The sequence below is a fragment of the Hypoxylon fragiforme genome, assembly GCF_022984875.1.
Source record: "Hypoxylon fragiforme strain CBS 206.31 chromosome Unknown GGS25scaffold_4, whole genome shotgun sequence".
In the NCBI taxonomy this organism is placed as follows: domain Eukaryota; kingdom Fungi; phylum Ascomycota; class Sordariomycetes; order Xylariales; family Hypoxylaceae; genus Hypoxylon; species Hypoxylon fragiforme.
This window is the reverse complement of record NW_026054759.1, coordinates 3,226,819-3,250,622: the sequence shown is the minus strand read 5'-3', so window position 1 is coordinate 3,250,622 and position 23,804 is coordinate 3,226,819. Positions and strand designations below refer to the sequence as shown.

The window sequence follows — 23,804 nt, the reverse complement described above, 5'->3', positions numbered from 1 at the left end:
ACTGAAGGAACATCCGTGCACTCAGCCTTGGAGATTATGTGCGGCTCGAGCCGAGTGAAGTGTGTGATGGCAGTTCGGTAATCGGTACTACATTATCTTAACGACCATTAACTAGTAACTACAATCTGAATCAATACCTCTCTAATAACTACCTTTCTACCTCTTACATACACCTACTACCTACCAGTTATACCAGTGACCCAGGTAAATACCAAGCCCCTACCTACGCCAGGCCTACCCACCTATCTATCGACCTAGATTACGCTACCTTTTTCTGAGTCTCAAGTTGTAATAGTTAACCCAATTGCCATACCGAATCCAAATCCAGTTCTTCTCCTTGTTTCTTATTTGCGATTCCAATTCTTATTCTTCTTCTTATTCTTGCGCCATTCGACCGCCGACACTTTTACCTCTTGTCGCCCAAATTTGCATAGTTCCGATATACAGACTGTCCGACCACTGAGGCCCATCACCGTTTTAAAACCAACTATAGAATATTCCATTCATCCTCGAGAACCTGCGCGTGTTGCGATTTATACCTGCTTCCGGCTAGTACGGGGGCTCGTTCGTTCCTTATGTCATGACGCGAGCAGTCAATCGGCCGGTGGATAATGGCCCTGACCACACCAGCCCTGAAGCCGATATACTCGCTGCATTATGGCTGCAAGTCCCTTTTCCAAGGCTGCCTATTGATGCCCCATTCGAAATCAAGGAACTCGTCGTGAACGTTGAAAACCCAAAGAGGGTTTATGCTATTCATCGCGCCAGCCGTCGCCACGGTCTCCAATTACTAGTTGAGAAGTATGTTCAAGTCGCTTAAGCTTGCGCAAACCATTTCTCTAATTCCTGATCTAACACCTAACACTTCCTAGATTCGTTTTCCAACTCCGATACGGTTGTGGCTCCAACGCTTGTACTACTCCCTCGTGTTTCAGTTGCAGAAAGCGACTATCTGGCAAAGCTCCTGTTCGTCGATACAATCCTATCAGTGCGAGAACCTTGGCCGTATACCTAGCAAATCAAGATGACGCCGATAGTCGACTGTGTCCCCATCTCCAACTCCCAGCCGGTCCTAGCGATGCCGTTAAGTCGCTCAGATTCGGTCTAAGATATACCGCGCCTCGTAGCGATACAACTGACACGGCACACGGTGTCTCAGGCCCGAAGCTCAATCGCTCTAAGCGGGTGCAAGATCGGGTAGTATCTAAAGGGGGACAGGTGCCTACACCCGTCAGCCCAACAACCCCATACGCAAGTCGGAGGGGAAGTGACCAAAATCACATTATAAAGTCTGACGATGGAGCGGGAAAGGGCGACAAGCTATTCCCACCTGGTACTACGCGTTCGATACAGATCACGGAGAAACCGATTAGCAAAGATTACCGCTCCTTTGCAGCGAACGTCTTCGGGACTGTTGCATTCAAGATGATCGAGTGGTTAACGCCAAATAATATGAGCGCCATGGAAGCTACTTCAGAAAGAGTCGCGGCAGGAGGTAATAGCTTGGACATCCCGGAGGGTTCTCGGGTAAATCCAACTCCATCTAGTAGTCAGTACAACATGAATAGCCCCTTGTCTGCTCCGTCGATACCCGAATTAGGGGGTCAAGATGTTGCTCACACTGGGCATGAATGGCACACTTCATCAAATCCCACAGCAAAGAAAGAGCCTAGCGAGTATTGTCAGCGTGTTTATACAGAACAACAAGGCCCGCCGTCACATCAAAGGAGAAACTCCAATGCACAAATTCGCACTTCTTCTGTCTCCAAGCCGCAAACCAAGGTCGTACCTGAGCCCTTAGTCGAATCTATCACTGATGAAAAAGGGCCTCTGTCGACTAAACCACATCCTGCCCAATCTGAGAAGGTTCCCAAAGGGCTTGTGCGGCCTCCATCCATCGCGAGAACTCCTTCTCAAGTGACGGAGAATGACGTGCATGCAATAAGAGAGAGTGACATTTTAGAGCCCCCGATATCTCATGCTCCCACGAACGAGCATTGTATTCAGATGGATGGTGTGAATGGGGAAGAAACTCCAAGCAGTACAGAGACTACACGATCATTAGATATTTTAGATGAAGAACAACAACATATCCTGTCGAATGGCGACAATCTGGACTCACTGGACTCAACTTCTGAGCTAGATAGCTACCTACCGCAAACCCTTTCACGCCTCAATCTACAAGCTATCAATTTTATATGCGATGTTTTGCAAGAGGATGCTACCTCCGAAAGGCACCTCTTAGAACCAACAACTATTAGTAGTTCTATCAAGCGCACGTCAAGTCGGCTCAAGTCTTGGAAACGAAAAGGAAAGTCTCAGGCTCCTTATCCTCAGGATTTGAAATTGCAGTGGAAACTATTCGCCGAACAAAGCATATTCCATGTTCTCAGCGATCCACGAGCCTTGTTAGACTCTTTCACCAGTTCCAATGGAATGGTTGACTCACAGACACTATGGTATTGTATGCTACGCTTGACAAGGGTGGCACCGAGTCTCGTGTTTGATAGTCTCTGGATTGCTCTCGCGAGTCTATTCTCCCCTCCGAAGGCCCTACAATTCACCAGGTCGCCGACTTCGAAAATGTTCTCAGGGTCACAAAAGTCATTCACAAATGCGGAGGCTGCGTCACTCATGTCTGTATGCTTTCATGCTCTGATTGCTGCAGCTCCGTTGGTGACTGACACGAGACAACTTAATGAAATGTCTCGGACTAGAGCCCATGGATTGCCACTCGCTGGGGGTGGCGAAGCCGCCAGAGAGTCCATTCCATTGAGTTTGCAGTACGAAGATGCTTTCACCGATGACTTGGCTCTACGACTAGCACGGAGGCTGCTTCGGGTTATTCCAACACGGCGATACTTTGACGAGCTAATTGAGCTTGACTTGCACTTGGAGGATGAGGTTAAAGAGCCAGATATCTTAGATATACTCCTCTCACATCTTGACTCCTCGACACAGTCATCTCTGAACTTCTCTAAAGCTGAGCGAACTCTACATGAAAAAAGGGTTCCAATACTACTGTTGGATTGGGCCAGAGCGGTAATGCTTCATGAGTGGGAAGAGAAACCTGACGTGCCTGGAGACGGCCCGTTTGGGGGAGCGCTCTCCCTAATAGCGGCTATGTGTTAGTATGTTCCATCCAAGATATTTGAATTGTACTAATAGTGAAGCAGATCAAAAGCGTCAGTCTCTCCTTCTGGGTGACGCCCATTTCCGTTCCGAGTATTTCGGCGAGAGATTGGACCCTATCCAGATGCCAGTTTCCTGGCTATCATTCACGGCAACGAGACAAAAAGTCCACCTCTTAGACTATCCCTATATCTTCAACCCCGCCTCTTTAGTGTCGTACTTCCGGGCCATCAACTTTTCACGGATGAGTCGTTCGTACGAGGAATCTAGCTCGCTACAAAGTCGAATCAATGCCATCATTGCCCCCGAGAGCCTTGTAACCGACCAGCACCAAAAGAATCTCCTTCAAAAGCTGCTGAAGACCCCCTCGGCAAAATATTTGATCCTGGATATCGGCCGGAAGAGCGTGTTAAGGGATGCTTTAAATCAACTCTGGCGTCGTGAGGAGCGTGAATTACTGAGGCCATTGAAGGTCCATCTTGGTGAAGACACCGGGGAAGAAGGATTCGACTCTGGAGGAGTACAACAGGAATTCTTTCGTCTTGCTATCGCCGATGCCCTGAACCCGGATTATGGCGCCTTCACGATTGACGACAGAACACGGATGACATGGTTCCAACCCAGCTCTATACAACCAGAATGGAAGTTCGAGCTTATCGGCCTTTTAATATCACTCGCCGTGTACAACGGACTGACCCTGCCAATCACCTTTCCCAAAGCACTCTATCGAAAGCTATTAGGCGAGCCTGTCACTGAGTTACATCACATCGCGGATGGGTGGCCGGATCTTGCCAGTGGACTGACCAATCTTCTTGAATGGAACGAGAAGGATGGCTCAGTCGAAGACGTTTTTGTGCTCACTTACGAGTTCTCTACCTCCATGTTCGGAAAACCCATCTCCCGTGAAATGCACCCTTCGCGGCAGACGTCCTGGCCACAATTTTTCGATCAACCAGATGGCACCCCCCTCCCAGCATCCAACCCCGAGGATGCGCCGCTTGTTACCGGCGATAACCGTAACGCCTATGTCAGCGACTATATCCGCTACTTAACAGACGTTTCCGTGGCACCGCAGTTCGCTGCTTTGGCGCGGGGGTTCCGCGCGTGCCTACACCCTAAGTCGCTACAGCTACTAACGCCATCACTCCTGCAGAACATAGTAGAAGGCACGCAAGAGATCGACGTGAGCGAACTACGACGCGCAGCGCGCTACGTGGGTTGGGACAGTTCTCATCGGACGGTGCGTGACTTCTGGTCTATCGTCAAACGATACGATGACCGCATGCGCCGCAAGCTGCTCGAGTTTGTAACTGCCAGCGACCGCGTACCCATCGGGGGCATGGCCAACATACAGTTCGTCGTGCAGAAAAACGGGGAACAAGACGGCGAGGCGGGACATCTTCCGACGGCTTATACGTGCTACGGCACGTTGCTCTTACCCGAATACCGCGATAAAGATGTTCTAAGAGAGAGACTTGCTATGGCGCTTGAAAATGCGCAGGGATTTGGGTTTGCGTGATTCATTCGAAAGCTAACAATGAAAGATATGGGTTAGATGGGGTGGTTGGGAAGGGGAAGGGATAGTCTACAGCTGCAAAAAGAAAATAAGTCAAGTCAAGTCATCCTTAAGCCATAAGACTTGTCGATACGCCGTGCTAGTTAGTGGACGCAGAAAGGTTAGGGTGTTAGGTAGGGAGGCTCGGAGAAAAGGAAGGGGTGGGGGACAAAAGGAAACAAAAGGGGGGGCGGCTGTTTTTACAAAATAACTAATTAGGTGCCCTAGATATGTGTATGCCTATATATATATTAGGTGCCTAGCCTACCTACGAACGACCATTGACCCTACTTTGTCTATAGAAGGTAACCAACCTGTTTAGCTAGCGAACCCAGGTGGTTGTTAAGGGGCTAGAAAACAGAAAAGGGGGGGCAGAGAGAGCGTTGAACTCAAAATAGAAGGAAGAGGGGGGGGAGGGGGGAGAACTTCCCAGAAAAAGAAATCATAAGCGTTGTTTACCTACCTTGTCCCTATCTTCGATGTCGTCGAAGCATCGTGCATATGTACACGTATTTGACTAATCATGCAAGCAACAGAAAACAAGACATCTTCGTCGTAGACAGCGAGTATATTTCCAACCTGTGTAGCCTAATAGGTGGGTAAGTCCTAGGTGGGCAGGTAGGTAAGTGAGTCTTGTATGTAGGTAACCTATCTAAGCTAGACGTTTTTTGACTATTTGACCTTTACAAGTCTCATATGTCTGTCTGTCTGTCTGTCTGTCTCTCTATCTACATCCGTACATGATGAGGTTCTCGCCCTTGGTTCCTTTGTCCGTCTCCTCTCTTCCCGCAGGACGTAGACATCGCTACGAGCGGGTACGGCTTCTAGGAACCTATGCAGGTGATTCATGCCTCATGTTTCGGAGCACTCATGCATTCTCGCATGAAGAGTACCTAATAGTCCTGGTCTCCGGAGCCGCTGATGATGACATTGTTAACCTTAAGCACCATGCGACACAGTTGGGTGGCCAGCATAAGTTGCTGGCGCTTTCCGATAAGGGGATCAATAACAAAAGCCTTCTTCATGTCGTTGCTACCGCCGTTCATGCAGTCGACACCCAAGATGCCACGACCTTCTGGGCCGGCCTTGACCTGCTGCGACTTGACCTCAGCCAGCGTCGCGATGGGGTTAAGACCGCTGTTTTCTGCTAGTGCCATGGGCACTGCGTCCAGCGCCTCGGCGAACGCGCGCATCGCATACTGTTCCAGGCCAGGGGTCTTGACAGCCGCATCCTCCACCGCGATGGAGCAAGCGATTTCTGCCGCACCGCCACCATAAACCACCCGGTTGTCACGCACCAGATTCCGTACAACGCATAGGGCATCGTGGAGTGATCTTCGGGCTTCATCGATGATCTATTGAAAGGATTAGTTGCTGTTTGTAGAAAAAGGTAGCTGATGAAAACTTACCATCTTGTTGCTTCCTCGAACAAAGACTGTGACAGCTCTCGTGTTGGCACATTCTTCAATGACGAGCATCTTCTCCCTAGTAGTACCGAAAGACATCTCCCGTACGATACCCGCTCGGCCAAGCTTCTCGGGCTTCAAGTCTTCAAATCGAGGTACTATTCTACCATTGGTAGCAATAGCAATAAGTTCAATCTCTGGACCACCTACCCATCTTACTGCCGGTAATTCGTTTTGCAGCAATAGATGGTTCGCCTCGTCGTCAAAACCCCACTGGCAGATGGCCAGGTTTGCACCAGTGTCCTTGATTTGCTGAATCATCTCAATGAACTTCTCACGCTCATAATTCTGCAGTTTCTTGAACTCTTCGACCGAAGTGATCTCGAGCTTATGCTTGGTCTTAGGCTTCGGCGGCTCAAACGCGCAAGTGAGGATGGCAATCTTGGCATCTCTGACTTCTGATGGCATTTGAGGGTGTGAAAAGTCCTTGTCAACGATGACACCCTTAACCAATAGTGAGTCTTCTAATGAACCACCCACCTTGCCATCCACCTTGATTAATTCGAAATCGACATCTTTTCGCTCGAGATCGGCAACAGATAAGACTGCATCAACGGCGATGTTGGCGAATTGGTCGTGTGCCTTGGATACGATTTTGCTTCCCAGACTTGTCCTCGCAACCTTAACAAGGTTCTCTGTCGCTTCGCGACTGAACTCGATAGTATCTGATATGCGGTCCAACTCAGACACAGCAATGTCGCAGGCCTGGTCGTAGCCATCGGCTATTCTGATAGGATGGATTCCCTTATCTATTAATTCGGCAGCCTGCTCAAGGAGAGCACCGGCCAACACAACAACACCAGTTGTACCATCACCAATCTCGTCATCCTGGGATTTGGAGAGCTCGACCAACAACTTCGCTACGTGGTTCGAGATCTCCATCTGTTGTAGAATGGTAGCTCCATCGTTGGTAACTGTGATATCACCATCGGGTGAAATGAGAATCTTGTCGAGGCCACGAGGACCCAGAGAGGTCTTGACGATGTTTGCAACGGTTCGGGCGGCGAGGATATGTGATTTTACGGCTTCGTTTCCATATTGGCGCTTCTTCTTTCCTTGGCTAGATAGGTTGGTAGAATTATGGATTAGAAGAGTTCTTCTAGGTACTAAAGATAAAGCAGAAACAGGAAATGGAGAGGCGAAGGGAAAGGGTAAAACTCACTCTCTTACAATGATAAATGGCCGCCCCTGCTCATCTTTCATAACAGAAGCTAGAAAAGGGATACACGTTAGATTATTTTCGAGGTCTCCTACTTCATCTGAAGGTCCCTTTGGTTATGTATATAGAGAGAAACCAATGTAACATACCGTTACTAAGGTCAAGATCTGAAGGTGGTCTGTTAGTAAAATGACAATATCCAAGAAAATCATGGTGGGGCAGTTATCACATACTCATAGCCATATTGCCTGATTTTGTAGCTCAGAAGAGCTTTTTTCTGCTTCAGAGGCTTATTTCCCTTTGGACCGAAGTTACTGGACTGGATATTGCAAAAGTCTGGAAAGATATATGGTGGGTATATGAAGCTGTTGAGTTGGTTGAAGTTCTGCCTTAGTGAATTGGCAGCAAGTACGAAGTAACACTACAAGTCTTCAAATTTAGTGGTTCCCCTTCCCCCCCAAATTCTAAAATCTGAAATTCTAGAAAAGGTCCCGCCTAGACCCACATTTTCTTTTATCGGAAAATTCACAACGCCGAAAAGGCATGGACCTAGAGGTATGTACGTACCTACCTAACTACTAGGTACATGTATGTAACCATCGTGGCATCCACACTTGAACAACATTTGAATATCTCAAATTGCATAGGCGATCCTTAATATTTACCCACACCCATCTAATAGGTAATTACTATGTAACAACAATACGAAGTATATACTAACTACTACCTATCAAATTTTAAATGCTCCAGTTCCAACTCCGATACCTCGGCATCCTGTGAAGAAGCTTGTCTTCTACATAACTAACCTACATCCATGGATCTGTGGATATGCAGCCTTGAAAATCTATGTACCTAACTGTGCCTTACATAATTACCTAGGTACCTGCCTAGGTAGGTAGGTAAACGTTCAAAAATTGTAGTTTAATCTCAATAAACCGAGGCATATATCGTCATATTTTTACTTTAGGACGAGCAGTAGTTATCTGGGGGGTTTATAAACATGCACTATATCTTACATCTCTCGCCAAGACGTGCCAGCTCTCAGTTGATCTCGATAGATTTATAGTATCTAGCATCTTTTATATTCATATTCACATATTCATATATACCCCAGCCAATTAAGCAATTGATAGGCAGATTGGTTGCCCCGCTGACGTCTACAAACCAAGGCTCTGCCCAGTTACCAACTGCGCACGCAGGTACGAAGCTACTAGGTAACCTGGCAGCTCTTAAAGACAAAGTTCCCATCCCTGCCCTTGATCAACTTGGCAGCATCACTTTGGAATTTCCATTCTTACATACCTACATCCTTATATCTTTCCATCCTTCATACTACACACTACATACTACATATTACACATTACTTACTACTTACATACTGATATAGTCGTATTAGTAGTGGTAATAGTAGTAATAGTAGTTGTGCCTCCAATCCTTCAATCATGGCCCTTCCTACTCAGTTCGAGGGCGTTTTGCCCTTGTACATGGTCCAGAAACCACCATTTATGGTTGAAGCACCTGGAGCTCCAGAAGTCGAAGGCGAAACGAAACCATACAGGCATTTCAAGGCCAGGGATGGTCTCATCAATCGCCCTGCCTCTAACATCACCACCATATATGACGTCCTAACAGACAGCGCCGACAAGCATGGAGATAAACCAGCAATAGGTTCTCGCAAGCTCATCAAAACTCACACTGAGACCAAAAAGGTTCCCAAAGTTGTTGATGGTGTCAAGACCGAGGTCGATAAACAGTGGACCTACTTCGAATTATCTCCCTACTCGTTTCTTACCTACAACGAATACAAGACTCAGGCTTTGCGCGTGGGGGCCGGACTGAGAAAGTTGGGTCTTGAGGTCAGCGACGTATTACACATCTTCGCAACTACAAGGTAAGATATACAAGCATATGCAATTACTCCACAAAGATCACCACAACTTACTCAAATATCATTCAAGTGCGAATTGGTTGTGCATGGCCCATGGCTGCGCTTCTCAGTCTATCACGATAGCAACCGCATACGATACTCTTGGCCCAGATGCTGTCGAATACTCCCTCACCCAGACGAATGCCAAAGCGATGTATACCGATCCTCACCTGTTAAAGACCGCCAGCCGCCCCTTGAAGAATGCAGAAGATGTCAAATTCTTGGTCTACAATGACTCGAGTAATATCCCCATCTCTGATAAAGAATTGGATGACTTCAAAGCCGCACATGCAGGAATCACTGTAATATCCTTCTCCGAACTCGTTGCCCTTGGCGAGGAAAACCCAACAGACCCAGTACCCCCGAAACCCTCCGACATGTGCTGCATCATGTACACCTCAGGTTCGTCCGGAACTCCAAAGGGAGTCCCCATCACGCACGAAGGCATCGTGGCGGGCATCACTGGCCTTACCACTGTTATCGCCGAGACCGTCTCTCACCGTGATGTCATCTTGGCCTACTTACCCCTTGCACACATCCTCGAGATGGCTGTGGAGAATCTAGTAATGTTTATTGGCGGCACGTTGGGCTACGGCTCTCCACGTACTTTAGCCGACTCATCCACACGAAACTGCGCTGGTGATATGCGAGAGCTTGCACCCACCGTCATGGTCGGCGTGCCCCAAATATGGGAGACCATCAGGAAAGGCATCGAGGCGAAGGTTAACTCTGGTGGCGCGTTAACCAAAAACCTGTTCTGGGGCGCCTACAGTCTCAAGTCTATGCTGATATCAGCTGGTTTGCCCGGGGCAGGGTTACTCGATGCTTTGGTGTTCAACAAAGTTCGCGAATCGACGGGCGGAAGGGTGAGGTTCCTTTTCAATGGTGCGAGCGGCATATCGGATGGTACGCGACGGTTCGTAAGCATGGTGCTTGCGCCGATGATAACAGGTTATGGTCTAACGGAGACATGTGCCAATGGTGCCTTGGGCTGTCCTTTACAGTGGACACCTAATGCCATTGGCCCCGTACCAGCATCCCTAGAGATCAAGCTTGTCAGTTTGCCGGATCTGAATTATGATGCCAAGAGCACTCCACCGCAAGGCGAGATCTTACTCAGGGGTCTACCCGTATGCAAGGAGTACTACAAGAACCCTGAAGAGACGGAGAAGGCCTTCACCGCAGATGGATGGTTCCGGACCGGTGATATCGGAGAGATAGACTCGGTGGGTCACATCAAGATTATAGATCGTGTCAAGAACCTAGTCAAGATGCAGGGAGGCGAGTATATTGCACTCGAGAAGTTGGAAGCCGTGTATCGTGGTAGCGAGTACGTTGCAAACCTCATGGTATACGGTGATAGCGATCACGCCCGCGCCATTGCTGTCATCAGTCCCAATGAAAGGTCGCTCAACGAACTTGCTAAGAGTCTGGACGTTGACCATGCGCACGCACATACAGACCCGAAAGTCTTGGCTGCTGTGCACAAAGATCTGACTATCGCTGGCAAGAAGGCCGGGCTCACAGGTCTTGAGATGGTGAGCGGTGTTGTGCTGGTTGAGGAGGAGTGGACGCCTGCTACTGTGAGTTTTTCTGTTTATTCACTTCTCCCCATTTCTAGAAATCGTATGCTAACGGAATGTGCAAGGGTCTCGTTACCGCAACACAGAAAGTAGACCGCCGGGCATTAAAGAAGGCTTATAAGAAGCAAATTGACGAATGCTTCAAGCGATGTGGTTAGGTGATTAGCCTACATCTTTCGACATTTTACCTACTAGTAAGTAGGTAGGTACTTCACCTAGGTAATATATAAAAATATCCAACCTGCCAGAGTCCAGCGAGGGTATACAGGCAGGTTTCTACCTATCTATTATATATATGCATATATATAAGTATGTGTCTGTTACCTCCTTTTCTTCGCTACCTAGGTGCGTACTACGAATAGTAAACCATGGGCTCGGTCGGTTGGTCGGGCCGAGGGACTCGGATGGAAAGACGGGATCTCGCGGATTGTATATGTATATTGGCCTACATACCTATGTATGTAGGCACCTATCATCAGCGTTGCTTTTTGCTCTATTTAGTAGTTATGGCATGTACTTCTACATACTTCCGTGTAGTCTTGGATCTATATAGCGAATACGATCTGATGGATGATTATATTACTGTCATTGTTAATGTATACCCACCTAGGTTCCTAGACAAGGTAGCCATGAACCATCCATATTAGACCTAGGAGGTGTCTTGTTCCCTCCCTATCTAGAGCTATTAGGTATCTTATATGGGTGGGCTGAGAGAGAGAAAGGGGCTATTAGGGATATATCTTGCTTCGACGCTTTTTTTTCCTATTCTATATGGATGTCATGAAGTTGTATAGGCAAGCAAGTCTAGTGCCTAGGCTACGTAGTTCGCTAAAAGTGGCAAGAGACTAAATTTGCCTACGTAGGCTACCTAGGTAGGTATATGCAAAACAGTCGCACCCCTTCCCCCTTTCTCTCTTTCGCTCTCCAGTTCTAAGCCGTCTATAGTAATACTTACGTACCTATCTAGCAGGCATGTATCCTACGAAGCAGCCAAGCGAGGAATTCTTCGTAACTTTGAGTTAAGCAGGCGGACAGGCAGGCACACAAACAGACACCTAGGTAGATAGCCAGGGAAAAGGAGGTAACAGATGGAGGTTAACTAGGTATACCTAGGTATAACTTAAGACTTAATTCAAACGATTAACTTGGCTCGGGTATAAATCTAACATTTAGACAATGCTTGCTTGCTCGCTTCCTTGCTTATTTATATACACAATGCTTCCTAGGTAGGTATTTACTACAGCAACACTATTTATGCATATAAGAAGAGAGGGGGGGTTGGGATATATATATATATGAACTCGGGCGGGGAGAGTTGAGCACCGAGGTCTGCGAAAAAAAAAGCAAGGGAATATAGGTATAGATAGAAGTAATAAAGGAATACCAAAGGCTTCGCCCGAAGATTCGAGCCACCCCGACTAGGCCGCGGGGGGAGAGAAAGAGAGAGAGAAAAAAAATAGGGGGAGGTCTAATAGATATCTCAAGTTTCTTCAACGCCGCCCAGTGAGTTGTCCGCCATGCATGCATCCATCTTTTCTTCCTTTCCTCGACCAACTTCTTCTTTGGTTATAAACAAATACACGTTAGGTAGCGGTAAGTCTATTTGTTGGGAACATCTCTTCGGCTGTAGTACAGAGAGACGGGTGTTTTATAATCGGGACAATCGTGCAGCTCTTGAAGCGAACGGGTCCAGTCCGCACCGCAGTGACTTCCAATATTTGAGTCCTCACATCTGACCCACGTGTCTGGCTGGTCCCCTCTGACCCAGGACCAATAATGGCCGGCATTATATGTAGCACCATGGTGAACTTGAATGGCGTAAAGGTCATAGACTGGCGCCTGCGAAAACTTGGTGTCCCACCCCTCGTGCACCGCTTGAGAGAATGCCACTCGCTCCGTATGATCCCAGGTAATTTTGGTCAAGTCAAGTACCAAGGGAAATATAATGGATGACGAGTCCTTGTTGTCGTTGGCAGCCCCCTGTCTTCGAAGGTTTATACGGAGCAAAGGAGGAATGCCTGCGAGAAAAGGAGTTCTTACCACACCAACGTGAGAGCAAGCGCTGCATTTGGCCTCTACGGTATCAGGTAGAAATGCGTTGTTAATCATATCCACCAATAGGTTCTTTTGTCCGTATTTCGGTGGCAGATACAGTGCTGTTAATATATCTTGGCTATAAGTTCTGTGCTTACATGAGGCGCAAACCTGTGTGATCATTTGAAATATCGACCAGTGTTTATTAACAAAATTGTATCCGTGCTCGTTACGTTGCGTACTGTTCCATAAGTCGTACATACTGACAAGATTGGATGCTGTAGGGGGCAGTGGCTTTGGAGTATTGTATGGATTTTCAGATGTCTTGTCAGTCTCGGATGCAAGCGAAGCAAAGATGAAGTTAATCAGCTCATCAACATCGTGCTGGTTACTGTCGCCAAGCTTGTACCACTTGCCCGCAGCCCGATATCCTCTATGGGTGGAGTGCATATAGCGCTTTGCGCTTGTAAGCATATATTCGAGCCATATGAAAGGGGGGGAAGAAGGATTTTGTTTTCAAAAAAAACATAAAAAAAAAAATTAAGAAAATAAGAAAAATACGTACTAGAAGTGTTGTGGCATTGATTGACTTGAATTGTCTTCGGTACATCCATTGTAATAGATTTTTTAGTATCTTGCCTAACAATTGTGGTGGCCTGGGCCCTGCCGTACTGGCCGGACACCATTCAGCCGGCCAATTTGGTTTCACAATATCATCAATGAACCCAGGCGAGGCAAGTAAAACCTGTACAGTAGAGTTGCAATAGCAAGAGTTCGCTCCAAGGTTATCGAGGCCAGTTATGTGCTGCCCGATTTCAGGTGATGTGGTAGCGTCCGCCATCATCGCATAGCCAGTGACACCTGGGTTTTCATCTCTGGACTCCAAGCCGCTGTATCGAGTTCTCGGGAAGGTAGGCGCTGGCCGTCTAGGAGGAGCTGGTGTTATACCATCAAGAAAATCATCCTCAGGCGATTCCAAAACACCCCCATTATTATACGGACCCTTTACGGCAGAACTCATAGACTCGGGGGTACCGGTTATGCTTGGAAACCGACGGATGAAGTCTTCTGTAGATGTAACATAGTCGAAAGCAGGCGCCTGAGCCTCGTCTTGCTTAATGATATCTTCGAATTGTTTAACCTCATTCGAACTGAGAGTTCGGGTTTTAGCTCGGAGTCGTCTTTTTGTAGCCTTTATATGCGATGAAGATTCGTCTGGGCGCATCGAATGTGTGGGAGAAATCTCGAGGGATTGCTCTCCATACTCTTCTATCCACGAATCTAGACCACCTAGTAACAGCTTAGGGCTATTCTTGAGTGGTCTATTATAGCTATAGTATGATAATGCCTGCCGTAGGTTATACAACACCATTTCCTGGGCATTTCCAGTTACCCTAGATGGTATAGATGCGCTATCTTCGTCGTATATGACTACCAAATCAACCTTATCGCGCTGCTCAATTGCAAGTCTCTCCATGGAAGGCGCAAGTACCATACTGTCGGCTATCTCGTCGGCCGAAATGTTTTCCCGCATGAGTATCTCAGGTTCAACACAAATCGTCCCGGAAGATTGAATATGGCCCTCGTTGAAAGAATCGCGATCACGAACATCGATGAGTAGAAGCTGAAGTCCGGAGTGACGCTGATCTAAAAGTCTCGCAAGCGTTTTAGCTGTGATGACGTCCCCTACCGGAATCTCAGCTTGTGACAATACCCCGGACGGCGTTGATGTTTGAGGTGCCCGATAGGTGTGAGCCGTGACAAACTGTCCCCCACCAGAGGCCTTTATTGGGCTTTCCATCGATGACCGGTCAGAAATACCGGCGGCTAGGGCGACAGAGTTTGTACGACTAAACATACCCCGAGGAGTACTGGAAGGTAAATTGGCAATCTCGCTCGTCACAGTGCCCCTCGCGGGATTGTATATTGCTTCTGGGACTTTGGGCATGGCTGGAATGGACATGTCGACCGAATGCGATGGATGCATTAATGGCAATTCTCCCAATTTACCCGACTGGCGTTGCTCGACTGCTCCTCTAGAAGCTTCAGGTCCCTGAGAATCGCGCAATCGAGCAAATCGATTAGCAAGGTCACTCGGGGAAGCCTTTGGCGTTGGTTTGATAGCTTTTCCATGCAGTGACTGGGGCTTTGGCTGTACTGGAGGTTTCAACTTGGGTCCTACGCTGGTACCAGCGGGCACGTCTAGGAGACTACTAGCCTTCGAGACGTCGTAGTAGCTATCAGATCCATTATTCCGTGGCTTAGCATAGCTGTTGACCTGGGCTTGCGTTGACGTCCTTGACGATGTGCTAGACCTGGACTGGGGTTCAGGTTCAGCGGTTTCGGAAGACGATTTTGGTTGCACACCACTCCGTCGATTATCTTCTTTAATGACGTCCTTAATCTCGCTGAAAAGAGCACAGTTAACATTGATCCTCGATTTGAAGTCATTATACAGCCGGCCCAGATCTCCCCGATCGGATTTCATGGTAGGAAATTCTTTATGTCTAGGCACCTTATCGACAGCAATGGTGAATGCCTTGATATACTCCTGCAGCGCTAGATCTGGGCGGCCGAATTCGTTAAAGGTTATAGCTTGCCGCATGTGGTTATCGCCGATTTGAAGGAGTTTGCGCAGCGGTGTGTGGGGATCGAGGTCGACACTAACAGAGACCAGGTCATCGATATGGCGAAAGGGTGTCTTCCCTGGGCCTGGAGTACCGCCAGACGCATACCCCCGGCTTCCACTTACAACATCTCCAGCGCTGCCACCTACGCGAGAGGTCATAGTGTCTTGTCCAGAGATGGGTGTAGCCGAAGCTCTCGTGAGAGCGACGGAGCTCATGTTATTCATGGACGTATACAGGGTGGTAAAAGTAACGATCTATTCGGTCTATACGATCTATCGAAGGCGAGTAAAAAGATGTGAAGCTCTAGAGCGCGGGGTCCCCGGAGGGGGGGGAGGGGGGGCGAAAAAGGGTCGAGATTGCAAATAGAAAGAATCAGGTTGCGCAAAGACGGAAACAGGTTAAGGTCGAATAAGAGTTGAGTCTTATGTATCGGTATAGGGCTCAAGACGAGGACTGGAATGGAAGGGCATTCTTTCTAAGCAGGGCCAAGATCGCTAACGTCACGGTGTTCGAGGTCGAAGAGGTGGGTTGGATAAATACTAGAACGGAAAGTTGAAAGAGATTGGAGGAATAAAAGGAATGTACCTAGGTATGAAAGAGGTATGATATATAATGGACAATGAAGAAAGTAGGCCGCCAAACGCCTCAACTTAATGGTATATGAAGAACAAGATGGTATCGCTTTAGGTAGATTGGTATTATAATAGTAATAGTAGTAATACGTTGTGAAGGTATTAGTTTATAAGTCATCGTCCCAAGATTTACTTTAGTGTTTTAATGTTCTTTTGGGGGGGAATGACATATGCACATGTGCATGAATACTTACTAACCTTACATGTATGCACCTAGGTTACCTAGTAGTTAGGTACACCTAGTAACTAACTTCAATGTTCGGATTGAGTGGATGGAAATGGATGGATGGACCCCTAGTTACTAACAATATAACTAACTACTAGGTAGTTAACTAGTTATTACGTACTATTCAATAGGCACAGAGCCTTACTATATGCATACATGCATAGTGCATCAGAGGAGGGGCATTTCGACATGTGAATCTGATGGATATCTAGATAACTACATACTCAATAACTACATATATCATTGATGTATACTATGTATAGTATACTAGCGTCAATACTAAGTACACTAGTAGCCCGTGCATCATCTCAAAATCTCCAGGACTTACGTACATGCATACATACATCAATAGTTACCTACATACATACATACATACATACATACATACATACATACACACATACCACACATACCACACATACCACACATGCCATACATACTATTACATAGTATGTAGTAGTATCTAGGCATCTACACTTCTACTACATTTTGACTGACCTCCACCACCCACTTCTCATCTCATTTTCCCTCTACCGCTTTCTATCTACTGAAGTCCATAAAACAACATTGAATATCTACTTTCTCTCACGATGATGGGAGGTTGGTGGTCGTCCTCGGCCAATAGCGCCTTGGATGAGCAAGTTGACAAAGCAACGGGGAGCAGCTTGTATGCATACCTACCTATTTATATCCTTTCCCTCTTCGAGTCAAGTTTTGCAAAGATGCTAAATCCAATCCTCGAATTCTAGAGAAGATATTCCGCTCAACCTCGAGATTTCCGATGTCATCAGATCTAAGACGGTGCAGCCCAAAGAAGCCATGCGCTCGCTGAAGCGCCGCATCGGCAATAAAAATCCCAACACTCAGTTAAGCGCGTTGAACGTATGTAATTCCTTATCTCCCCCCCTCTCTCTCCCTCCCTGTCTCGCGCGCGCCATGTATGTGCTCAGCGTCGCCCTCCCTTCCTAACATATAGTCTAGTTGACGGACACTTGTGTCAAGAATGGCGGCTCCCATTTTCTTGTCGAGATTGCCTCTCGAGAGTTTATGGACAACCTCGTCTCTCTCCTACACGCGGTCGGTCCCGCCGCTGTCAACGTCGAAGTCCGAGCCAAGATCCTAGAGTTGATACAGTCCTGGGCTGCAGCCACTCAAGGTCGCTATGACTTGAAATACATCGATGAGATATACAAGTCACTGCAGAGAGAAGGTTTCCAGTTCCCCCCTCGAACAACTGTGGCAAGCAGTATGATCGACAGCAGTGCTGTATGTATTGCTCCTAACCCGCGCTTTCCGATTTGACTAACCTAGTCCACGGTAGCCCCCGGAATGGATTGATTCAGACGTTTGTATGCGGTGCCGCACTCCGTTTACCTTTACGAACCGCAAGCACCACTGCCGTAATTGCGGCAACTGTTTTGATCAGCAATGCTCCACGAAAACGCTTCCTTTACCACATCTAGGCATCTTGCAGCCCGTACGAGTCGATGATGGCTGTTATGCTAAACTAACAGACCGGTCCAGCAAGGGCGGGTTCAGTAGACAAGAGCGCTCTCCCACGATTCCGTCGTTTCCACACAAAAATCATAGCACATCTCTTATGCAGCCTCGGAATGCCCGAGTCGACGATGAATTCGATGAAGATCTCAAGAAGGCTTTAGCGATGAGTCTGGAAGAGGTTCAAAGTCATTCAAAGGGCTATGTTCCTCCTACAGATAACACCCCTTCGGCATCGGATGCGAAACCAAATGGCCAAGTATCTACTCCAGCAGGCGCGCTCGAGGAGGAAGATGAAGACCTGAAGGCTGCCATCGCAGCATCGCTAGCAGATATGGAAGAACAAAAGCAAAAACACTCGGCGGCTTTGAAAGAGCAAACAAATAGTACCGAAAGCGCATCGGCTACTTCGTTTGCTCTCCCTAAGAATGATTACGAGCTCACTGTGGTCGAGGCTGAGAACATCAACCTCTTCTCAACCCTCGTTGATAGGCTGCAGACTCAGCCGCCCGGCACGATTTTGAGGGAGCCACAGATTCAGGAGCTGTATGATTCGATTGGTGCACTGAGGCCTAAGTTGGCACGTACGTATGGTGAAACGATGAGCAAGCATGGTAAGTAATATTCAAGATGTTATATTTCGTCCTCGCACTGACCGTAACCTAGATACGCTCCTCGACCTACATGCTAAGCTGTCTACTGTTGTTCGATATTATGATAGAATGCTAGAGGAGCGCCTCTCAAAAGCTTATAGTCAGCACAACATTGGTGCCTACAATCTGCCCAACTCTGGGCAGCAGTCGAGCCCGTATCCTTCCATGGAGCCAGCGGCTCCCACCTCGGCAGAAAATTTTTACACAGGCGAGCAAGTCCCGGATCCTGGCAGAACGCCTATAGGGCATAGATATATCCAGCACGCTCAGCAGGGGTTGCAGCAACAGTATACGGGTTACGATAAGCGAAGCCCCGTACCAGTGTCTCTAAACAATCAATACCCAAATCATACAGTCCAGAGAAACGACAGCTGGCAGAAGCAACAAGGGTTATCCGCAACAGTCCAATATCCCACTCAAGGAAGTTTCACGTCAAACGACAATCCACAAACAGTTCACGTACTACCTCATCCCTCGTCACAAGGCCCGATCAATGGAACTCCCGAGTCAATTGGGGCGTCAGCCACGGATCCTAACACTGCTTATTATTATAACAACGCACAGCCCCCCAACGAACGTACCGCGCCTAGCGTTCCTCCCGAGACGGCAACATCACCATACCCAAACCTTCAACACACGTTAGGTTACAACAGGCAGTCTGTTCCTCCGACGCCTGATTCGATTGCCACTCAAGCATCACAACCACCACAACAATATCCACCGCCCAGCCGACAAACGCAACAACCATATTGGCAACAGCAGCAGCAGCAGCAGCATGCGGATCAAAGCTCTCCAGCATATCGAACGGGTAGTACAGGATACACTGGCTACACACAGGAATCATTCCCTGCCGCCCCTCAGCATACACCTCAACAACCTATCGTGGAAGAGAGTTTGATTGACCTATGAAACTAGTCGTGTATAGTAAGGAGGCCGAGGCCCTAGTTACTGTGATATAATGGTATCCATGGATACCTAGTTCGGTTTCGCAGGAGCTGTGTGAGGAGGGTTAATTAGGCACCTAGCAACCTTGGCTGGGTCTATACCACCTAACTACTAGGTACCTATCTTAGGTAGGAAGGTAGGCAAGTAGGTAAATAGGTAGCAAGGAGTAATTAATTGTTGATTATATGAGATACCCTACAGATAATGTACATATAAGTTTGTGCATATGTGCATACCTACCTAAGGTTAAGTAGGTTACATAGTAGTACTACTAGGTAGTTATGTAATTATGTAGAATTATGAAACTGAGGCTTAGAACATTGAAGTTAACTTTGTTACGTCATCTATTAAAGTATTAACCTTGCAGCCTTAAAACGCCCTGCCCCTCCTTTTAGCTTCCCCCATTTATTCCATACCTAGGGTAGGGACCTGACCATTTACAACTTACTTTTTACCATTTACTAACATTGAACCTCAAGTGCTTGGGAGATCGTTCAATTTCCACCTTATATGTTACGAACCTTAAATTTTCTACACAAGGCCTTCATTCGTCGTCTTCTCTTTGGTACTTTGAAAGCTCGCTAAATAGCAGGAATTGTTCTTTCTTTCTTTTTTCTTCTTCTTTTTTTTTAAAAAAAAAGAATAAAAAACTAGATTTTCATTGCATCTGGCCGACGAAATGTCTCGTCATCAGGCATACCGGAATTACGATTACGAGAATGACCTTGATGAGTATGAAGGAGACGCATTTGCAGAAGAGGAAGAGTTGAGCCAAGAAGATCGAGGCATGTACCCGAAATAAACCACCAATTTCATGATCACCCTTTTCTAATCTCGCACCAAAAAAAAAGCCCAGCTAGATATTGGAACCGCTCAGGTTCGGACTGCACTTGGAAATGAAGCCTCCAAGGTCACGACTCAGCAAATCCAAGAAGCTCTCTGGCATTACTACTACGATATCGACAAGTCAACGGCCTACTTGACTTCCAAATTCATCACGCCCTCAAAGAAAAAGAAAGGAGGTAGGTGCCTTTTTTTTTGCTTTACTGTCACAAAAACAAAACACTGCACAGGCGGGGAGGTCAGTTATAGATATGCGATATCCCATGGCTCCAGGTGCGTCTCAAGCGTGTAGGTGCCAGAAATCCACTTCTTTAGAGGCTGATTTGGAATATCTTAGTCGATCAGAGTGAGGTGTATCCGAAGCCTGTTTCATTCGCCAGCTTCTTCAGCGACATGCCGTGGTTGAATATCCCCAGGGGTCGAGAAACAACATTTATCAAACCCCCAATGATCCGAGGGGGGTTGCTGGGAGGCGCTAGCACGACAGGCAAGATGTCAAAACTCCAAGCCCTCGCAGCTGCTCGCAAGAAGAAGGCAGATGAGCAAAAGTTAGAGGACAAACAAATCCCCGGGACAATCCGGCAGTTTGGCAATCTCTCTACAACTTCAAGAGACCCTAGATTAGACAAGGAGAACGTCCGATCACCTATTGAAGCCCCCCAGGAAACCGAAAGGTTCACGAGAACAAGTGCAACGGATGTTCCTAACCAAAGCGAACCTGGTTGCCCAAATCTTAAATATAGCCAATCTCAAAATCAAATCACCGAAATTAAAAAGGACAAACCAAAAAATCTACCAACGCCACCTAGCCCCTTACTAGGAGCTTTATCCTCAGAGATTGCTATGCCTTCTTCATTCGCCCAAGCGCTCCTCGACCCCCTTAGCAGCTCGACCAAGCCTGTTTCGCGGCATTACCCATTCCCTTATATGAGTATGAATACGTCAGTAGCTGACGCATTTTCAGCGCCGAGTCCAGATGATGTTATCTTGAAAGCACAGTCCCAAGGTTCGCTCTTGGAGAGAATGGTGGTCAAATAAGGATACTAATACTTTGGGATCAGCGAGCAGCAAAAAGACCGCTGCTAATGTAGCCAAGAAAAAGGCCGACTCTGCAAGAAAAAGTGATGCAGCCGCAGATGGGTTGGCAAGCCTGAAAGTCGATGATACGCCATTACCCAGAAGCAAGAATTTTGACGTGTTGAAGGAGTTTGAGAAGACCAAGAGCAAAAAGAACGCAAGTTTTGTAGTCGTCGGTAAGACTCGTGCGAATTATAGCTATGGCACGTATACTAATGCGGCAAGGCCACGTGGACGCTGGAAAGAGCACTTTGATGGGCCGATTACTCCTTGATCTTAATGTTGTTGACTCTAGAACAATACAAAAATATCGCAAAGAAGCCGAAAGCATGGGTAAATCCTCATTCGCCCTTGCATGGGTGTTGGATCAACGATCAGAGGAACGGTCAAGAGGTGTAACTATCGACATTGCAACAAACAAGTTCGAGACGGAGACCACATCATTCACAATTTTAGATGCGCCTGGGCATCGAGACTTTATTCCTAACATGATTGCCGGGGCAAGCCAGGCCGACTTTGCAATCCTGGTAGTGGATGCTTCAACTGGAGCATTTGAAGCGGGTCTTAAAGGGCAAACGAGGGAGCATTCCCTTCTCCTTCGTAGTATGGGAGTATCGCGCGTGATAGTTGCGATTAACAAGTTGGACACAGTTGGATGGTCACAGGCTCGCTTCGACGAGATCTCACAACAAGTTTCCGGTTTCTTGACAGCCACAGGGTTCCAGCAGAAAAACATCAGCTTTGTCCCTGTATCGGGCTTGAATGGTGATTACGTAACGAAGAGGTCTACAGATGCAGCGGCGGGTTGGTACAGCGGGAAGACTCTGGTTGAGGAGTTGGACAGCTCTGAGCCGATGGCACGGGCGTTACATAAACCTCTACGCCTAACCATCTCTGAGGTATATCGATCATCACAGAGCGCGCTCACAATATCCGGTCGAATAGATGCGGGGTCACTGCAGACAGGTGATGCCCTGCTTATTCAGCCTAGCAGCGAAAAGGCTTATGTCAAATCATTGGAGCTTGACCAAGAAGCTGTGGATTGGGCGGTGGCGGGGCAGAATGTGGTTATCCACCTCAGCAATATTGATCCGATCCACGTGCGTGTTGGCGATATAGTGTGCGATACAAAACACCCGATTACGTGTGTCGACACGTTTACGGTCAAAGTATTGGCTTTCGATATCCTAATGCCGATGCAGGTAGATGTTCATCGCGGTCGTCTACATGCCGCAGGTCAGATCTCGGAAATACCTGCACTCCTCGACAAAACCAGGGGTACGGTGTTAAAGAAGAGACCTCGGATTGTGAAGCCGGCCAACGTCGCCAGAGTGGTGATTAAGATGGGGACCAAGGTACCGTTGGAAGCTGGGCAGCGGGTTGTGCTGAGGAGTGGAGGTAATACTGTTGCTGCCGGCCTGTTGGAATAAGTTGCACTTAGGTCTATATATGGGACGTACATACTTCGTAGTGTGCCATCAGTAGTAGATTCAGTACTATGTATGTACTGTACATATACGATTCTACGCCACGTTTGAGGCTCTGAGAAAGATTACCAGCCACAATTTATTTAGATGAGGGATACATCAATGATATCTTCTGATGCTGTTTTCAATGTTAACGACATTTTACATACTGTAGTACCTGCATACCTATATGTATGTACAGTATGTATATACATGAGTCACAAAACTTGAAGAGAAAAAGGCGATCTACTAACTACCCTGCTACATAAACTACTAACCTACAGTAAATGATGTATGTATAGGTAGTAGGGTTGATTGTGAACAAGTGGTCTCTGTTATGTGCTGCCCATGATAGGTAGAAATCTGGCCTTCTTGAAAGAGTCAATAGCTGCAGGCGTCATCCATCGCCACATTCGTCGAATGTCCCGGCTCCGTACTTTGCCTGGGGCCTTGACTACCAATACATACCCTAGGCACATTACAAATTCCTATATGCTACGTATGGTATGGTTCGGGGAGGGATACCCTAGGTACATAACTAGGTACATAATAAGTATTACATACTACTAGGTATGTAGTATACTAGGTACTAGTAGTAGTATGTCCCGCATTAGGTGGGGGTGATATATGGGTATGTGCATACAGTAAAGGTTGAATATTGGGGTTTAGTGGAGGTAATCTGGCTTTTTCATTGCGGCGAAGAAGCCAAAAAAAGAATTAAAGAAAAATAAGGAAGGAAATTTGGAAGCTTGTAAGGTTGGAACTTTCCACATGTGCACTTGGAAGGTTCCAGCGCGTAGGAGTAGTCACCTGGGCAGTACCTAGTATCATGGATATACACATATTGTACGGTATGTACTCAGGGTACCTAGTGTGGGATCTGTGATACATAACCTTATTTTGGTTATTTTGGTTATTTTAGTTACATATGGCCTACATATGGCTGAGGCAATGCAACAAAAGGGGCAAGCTTAGTCTT

At 47.2% G+C, this 23,804-nt stretch overlaps 7 protein-coding genes across 7 annotated transcripts; 5 read left to right on the top strand and 2 right to left on the bottom strand.

The window, feature by feature from the left end:
• Positions 1–66: 66 nt before the first annotated feature.
• Positions 67–5,188, top strand: GGS25DRAFT_487995 (uncharacterized protein). Its single transcript, XM_049260769.1, has 3 exons — positions 67–801; positions 873–3,127; positions 3,177–5,188. The coding sequence occupies exons 1-3, from the start codon at positions 581–583 to the stop codon at positions 4,649–4,651; spliced, it is 3,951 nt and encodes a 1,316-aa protein (XP_049118184.1). The 5' UTR covers positions 67–580; the 3' UTR covers positions 4,652–5,188.
• Positions 5,189–5,236: 48 nt separating this feature from the next.
• GGS25DRAFT_487993 (chaperonin Cpn60/TCP-1 family) lies at positions 5,237–7,761 on the bottom strand. The gene is made up of 5 exons (XM_049260768.1): positions 7,546–7,761; positions 7,462–7,479; positions 7,316–7,364; positions 6,097–7,213; positions 5,237–6,042 (listed from the first exon to the last, which is right to left on the bottom strand). The coding sequence occupies exons 1-5, from the start codon at positions 7,553–7,555 to the stop codon at positions 5,581–5,583; spliced, it is 1,656 nt and encodes a 551-aa protein (XP_049118183.1). The 5' UTR covers positions 7,556–7,761; the 3' UTR covers positions 5,237–5,580.
• Positions 7,762–8,522: 761 nt separating this feature from the next.
• GGS25DRAFT_487990 (long-chain-fatty-acid-CoA ligase) lies at positions 8,523–11,399 on the top strand. Its single transcript, XM_049260767.1, has 3 exons — positions 8,523–9,203; positions 9,271–10,822; positions 10,888–11,399. The coding sequence occupies exons 1-3, from the start codon at positions 8,755–8,757 to the stop codon at positions 10,978–10,980; spliced, it is 2,094 nt and encodes a 697-aa protein (XP_049118182.1). The 5' UTR covers positions 8,523–8,754; the 3' UTR covers positions 10,981–11,399.
• A 572-nt stretch (positions 11,400–11,971) lies between these two features.
• On the bottom strand, positions 11,972–16,366 carry GGS25DRAFT_487989 (cysteine proteinase). The gene is made up of 2 exons (XM_049260766.1): positions 13,422–16,366; positions 11,972–13,312 (listed from the first exon to the last, which is right to left on the bottom strand). Exons 1-2 carry the CDS (start codon positions 15,708–15,710, stop codon positions 12,422–12,424), a joined length of 3,180 nt encoding a protein of 1,059 aa, XP_049118181.1. The 5' UTR covers positions 15,711–16,366; the 3' UTR covers positions 11,972–12,421.
• Positions 16,367–16,739: 373 nt separating this feature from the next.
• Positions 16,740–19,756, top strand: GGS25DRAFT_487988 (VHS domain-containing protein). Its single transcript, XM_049260765.1, has 5 exons — positions 16,740–17,011; positions 17,094–17,226; positions 17,326–17,610; positions 17,666–18,455; positions 18,508–19,756. The coding sequence occupies exons 1-5, from the start codon at positions 16,935–16,937 to the stop codon at positions 19,401–19,403; spliced, it is 2,181 nt and encodes a 726-aa protein (XP_049118180.1). The 5' UTR covers positions 16,740–16,934; the 3' UTR covers positions 19,404–19,756.
• A 101-nt stretch (positions 19,757–19,857) lies between these two features.
• GGS25DRAFT_252051 (HBS1 N-terminus-domain-containing protein) lies at positions 19,858–21,442 on the top strand. Its single transcript, XM_049257198.1, has 3 exons — positions 19,858–20,224; positions 20,291–20,461; positions 20,620–21,442. The coding sequence occupies exons 1-3, from the start codon at positions 20,119–20,121 to the stop codon at positions 21,318–21,320; spliced, it is 978 nt and encodes a 325-aa protein (XP_049118179.1). The 5' UTR covers positions 19,858–20,118; the 3' UTR covers positions 21,321–21,442.
• Positions 21,441–23,035, top strand: GGS25DRAFT_252046 (P-loop containing nucleoside triphosphate hydrolase protein). The gene is made up of 2 exons (XM_049257197.1): positions 21,441–21,531; positions 21,585–23,035. Exon 2 carries the CDS (start codon positions 21,614–21,616, stop codon positions 22,787–22,789), a length of 1,176 nt encoding a protein of 391 aa, XP_049118178.1. The 5' UTR covers positions 21,441–21,531; positions 21,585–21,613; the 3' UTR covers positions 22,790–23,035.
• The last annotated feature ends 769 nt before the right edge of the window (positions 23,036–23,804 follow it).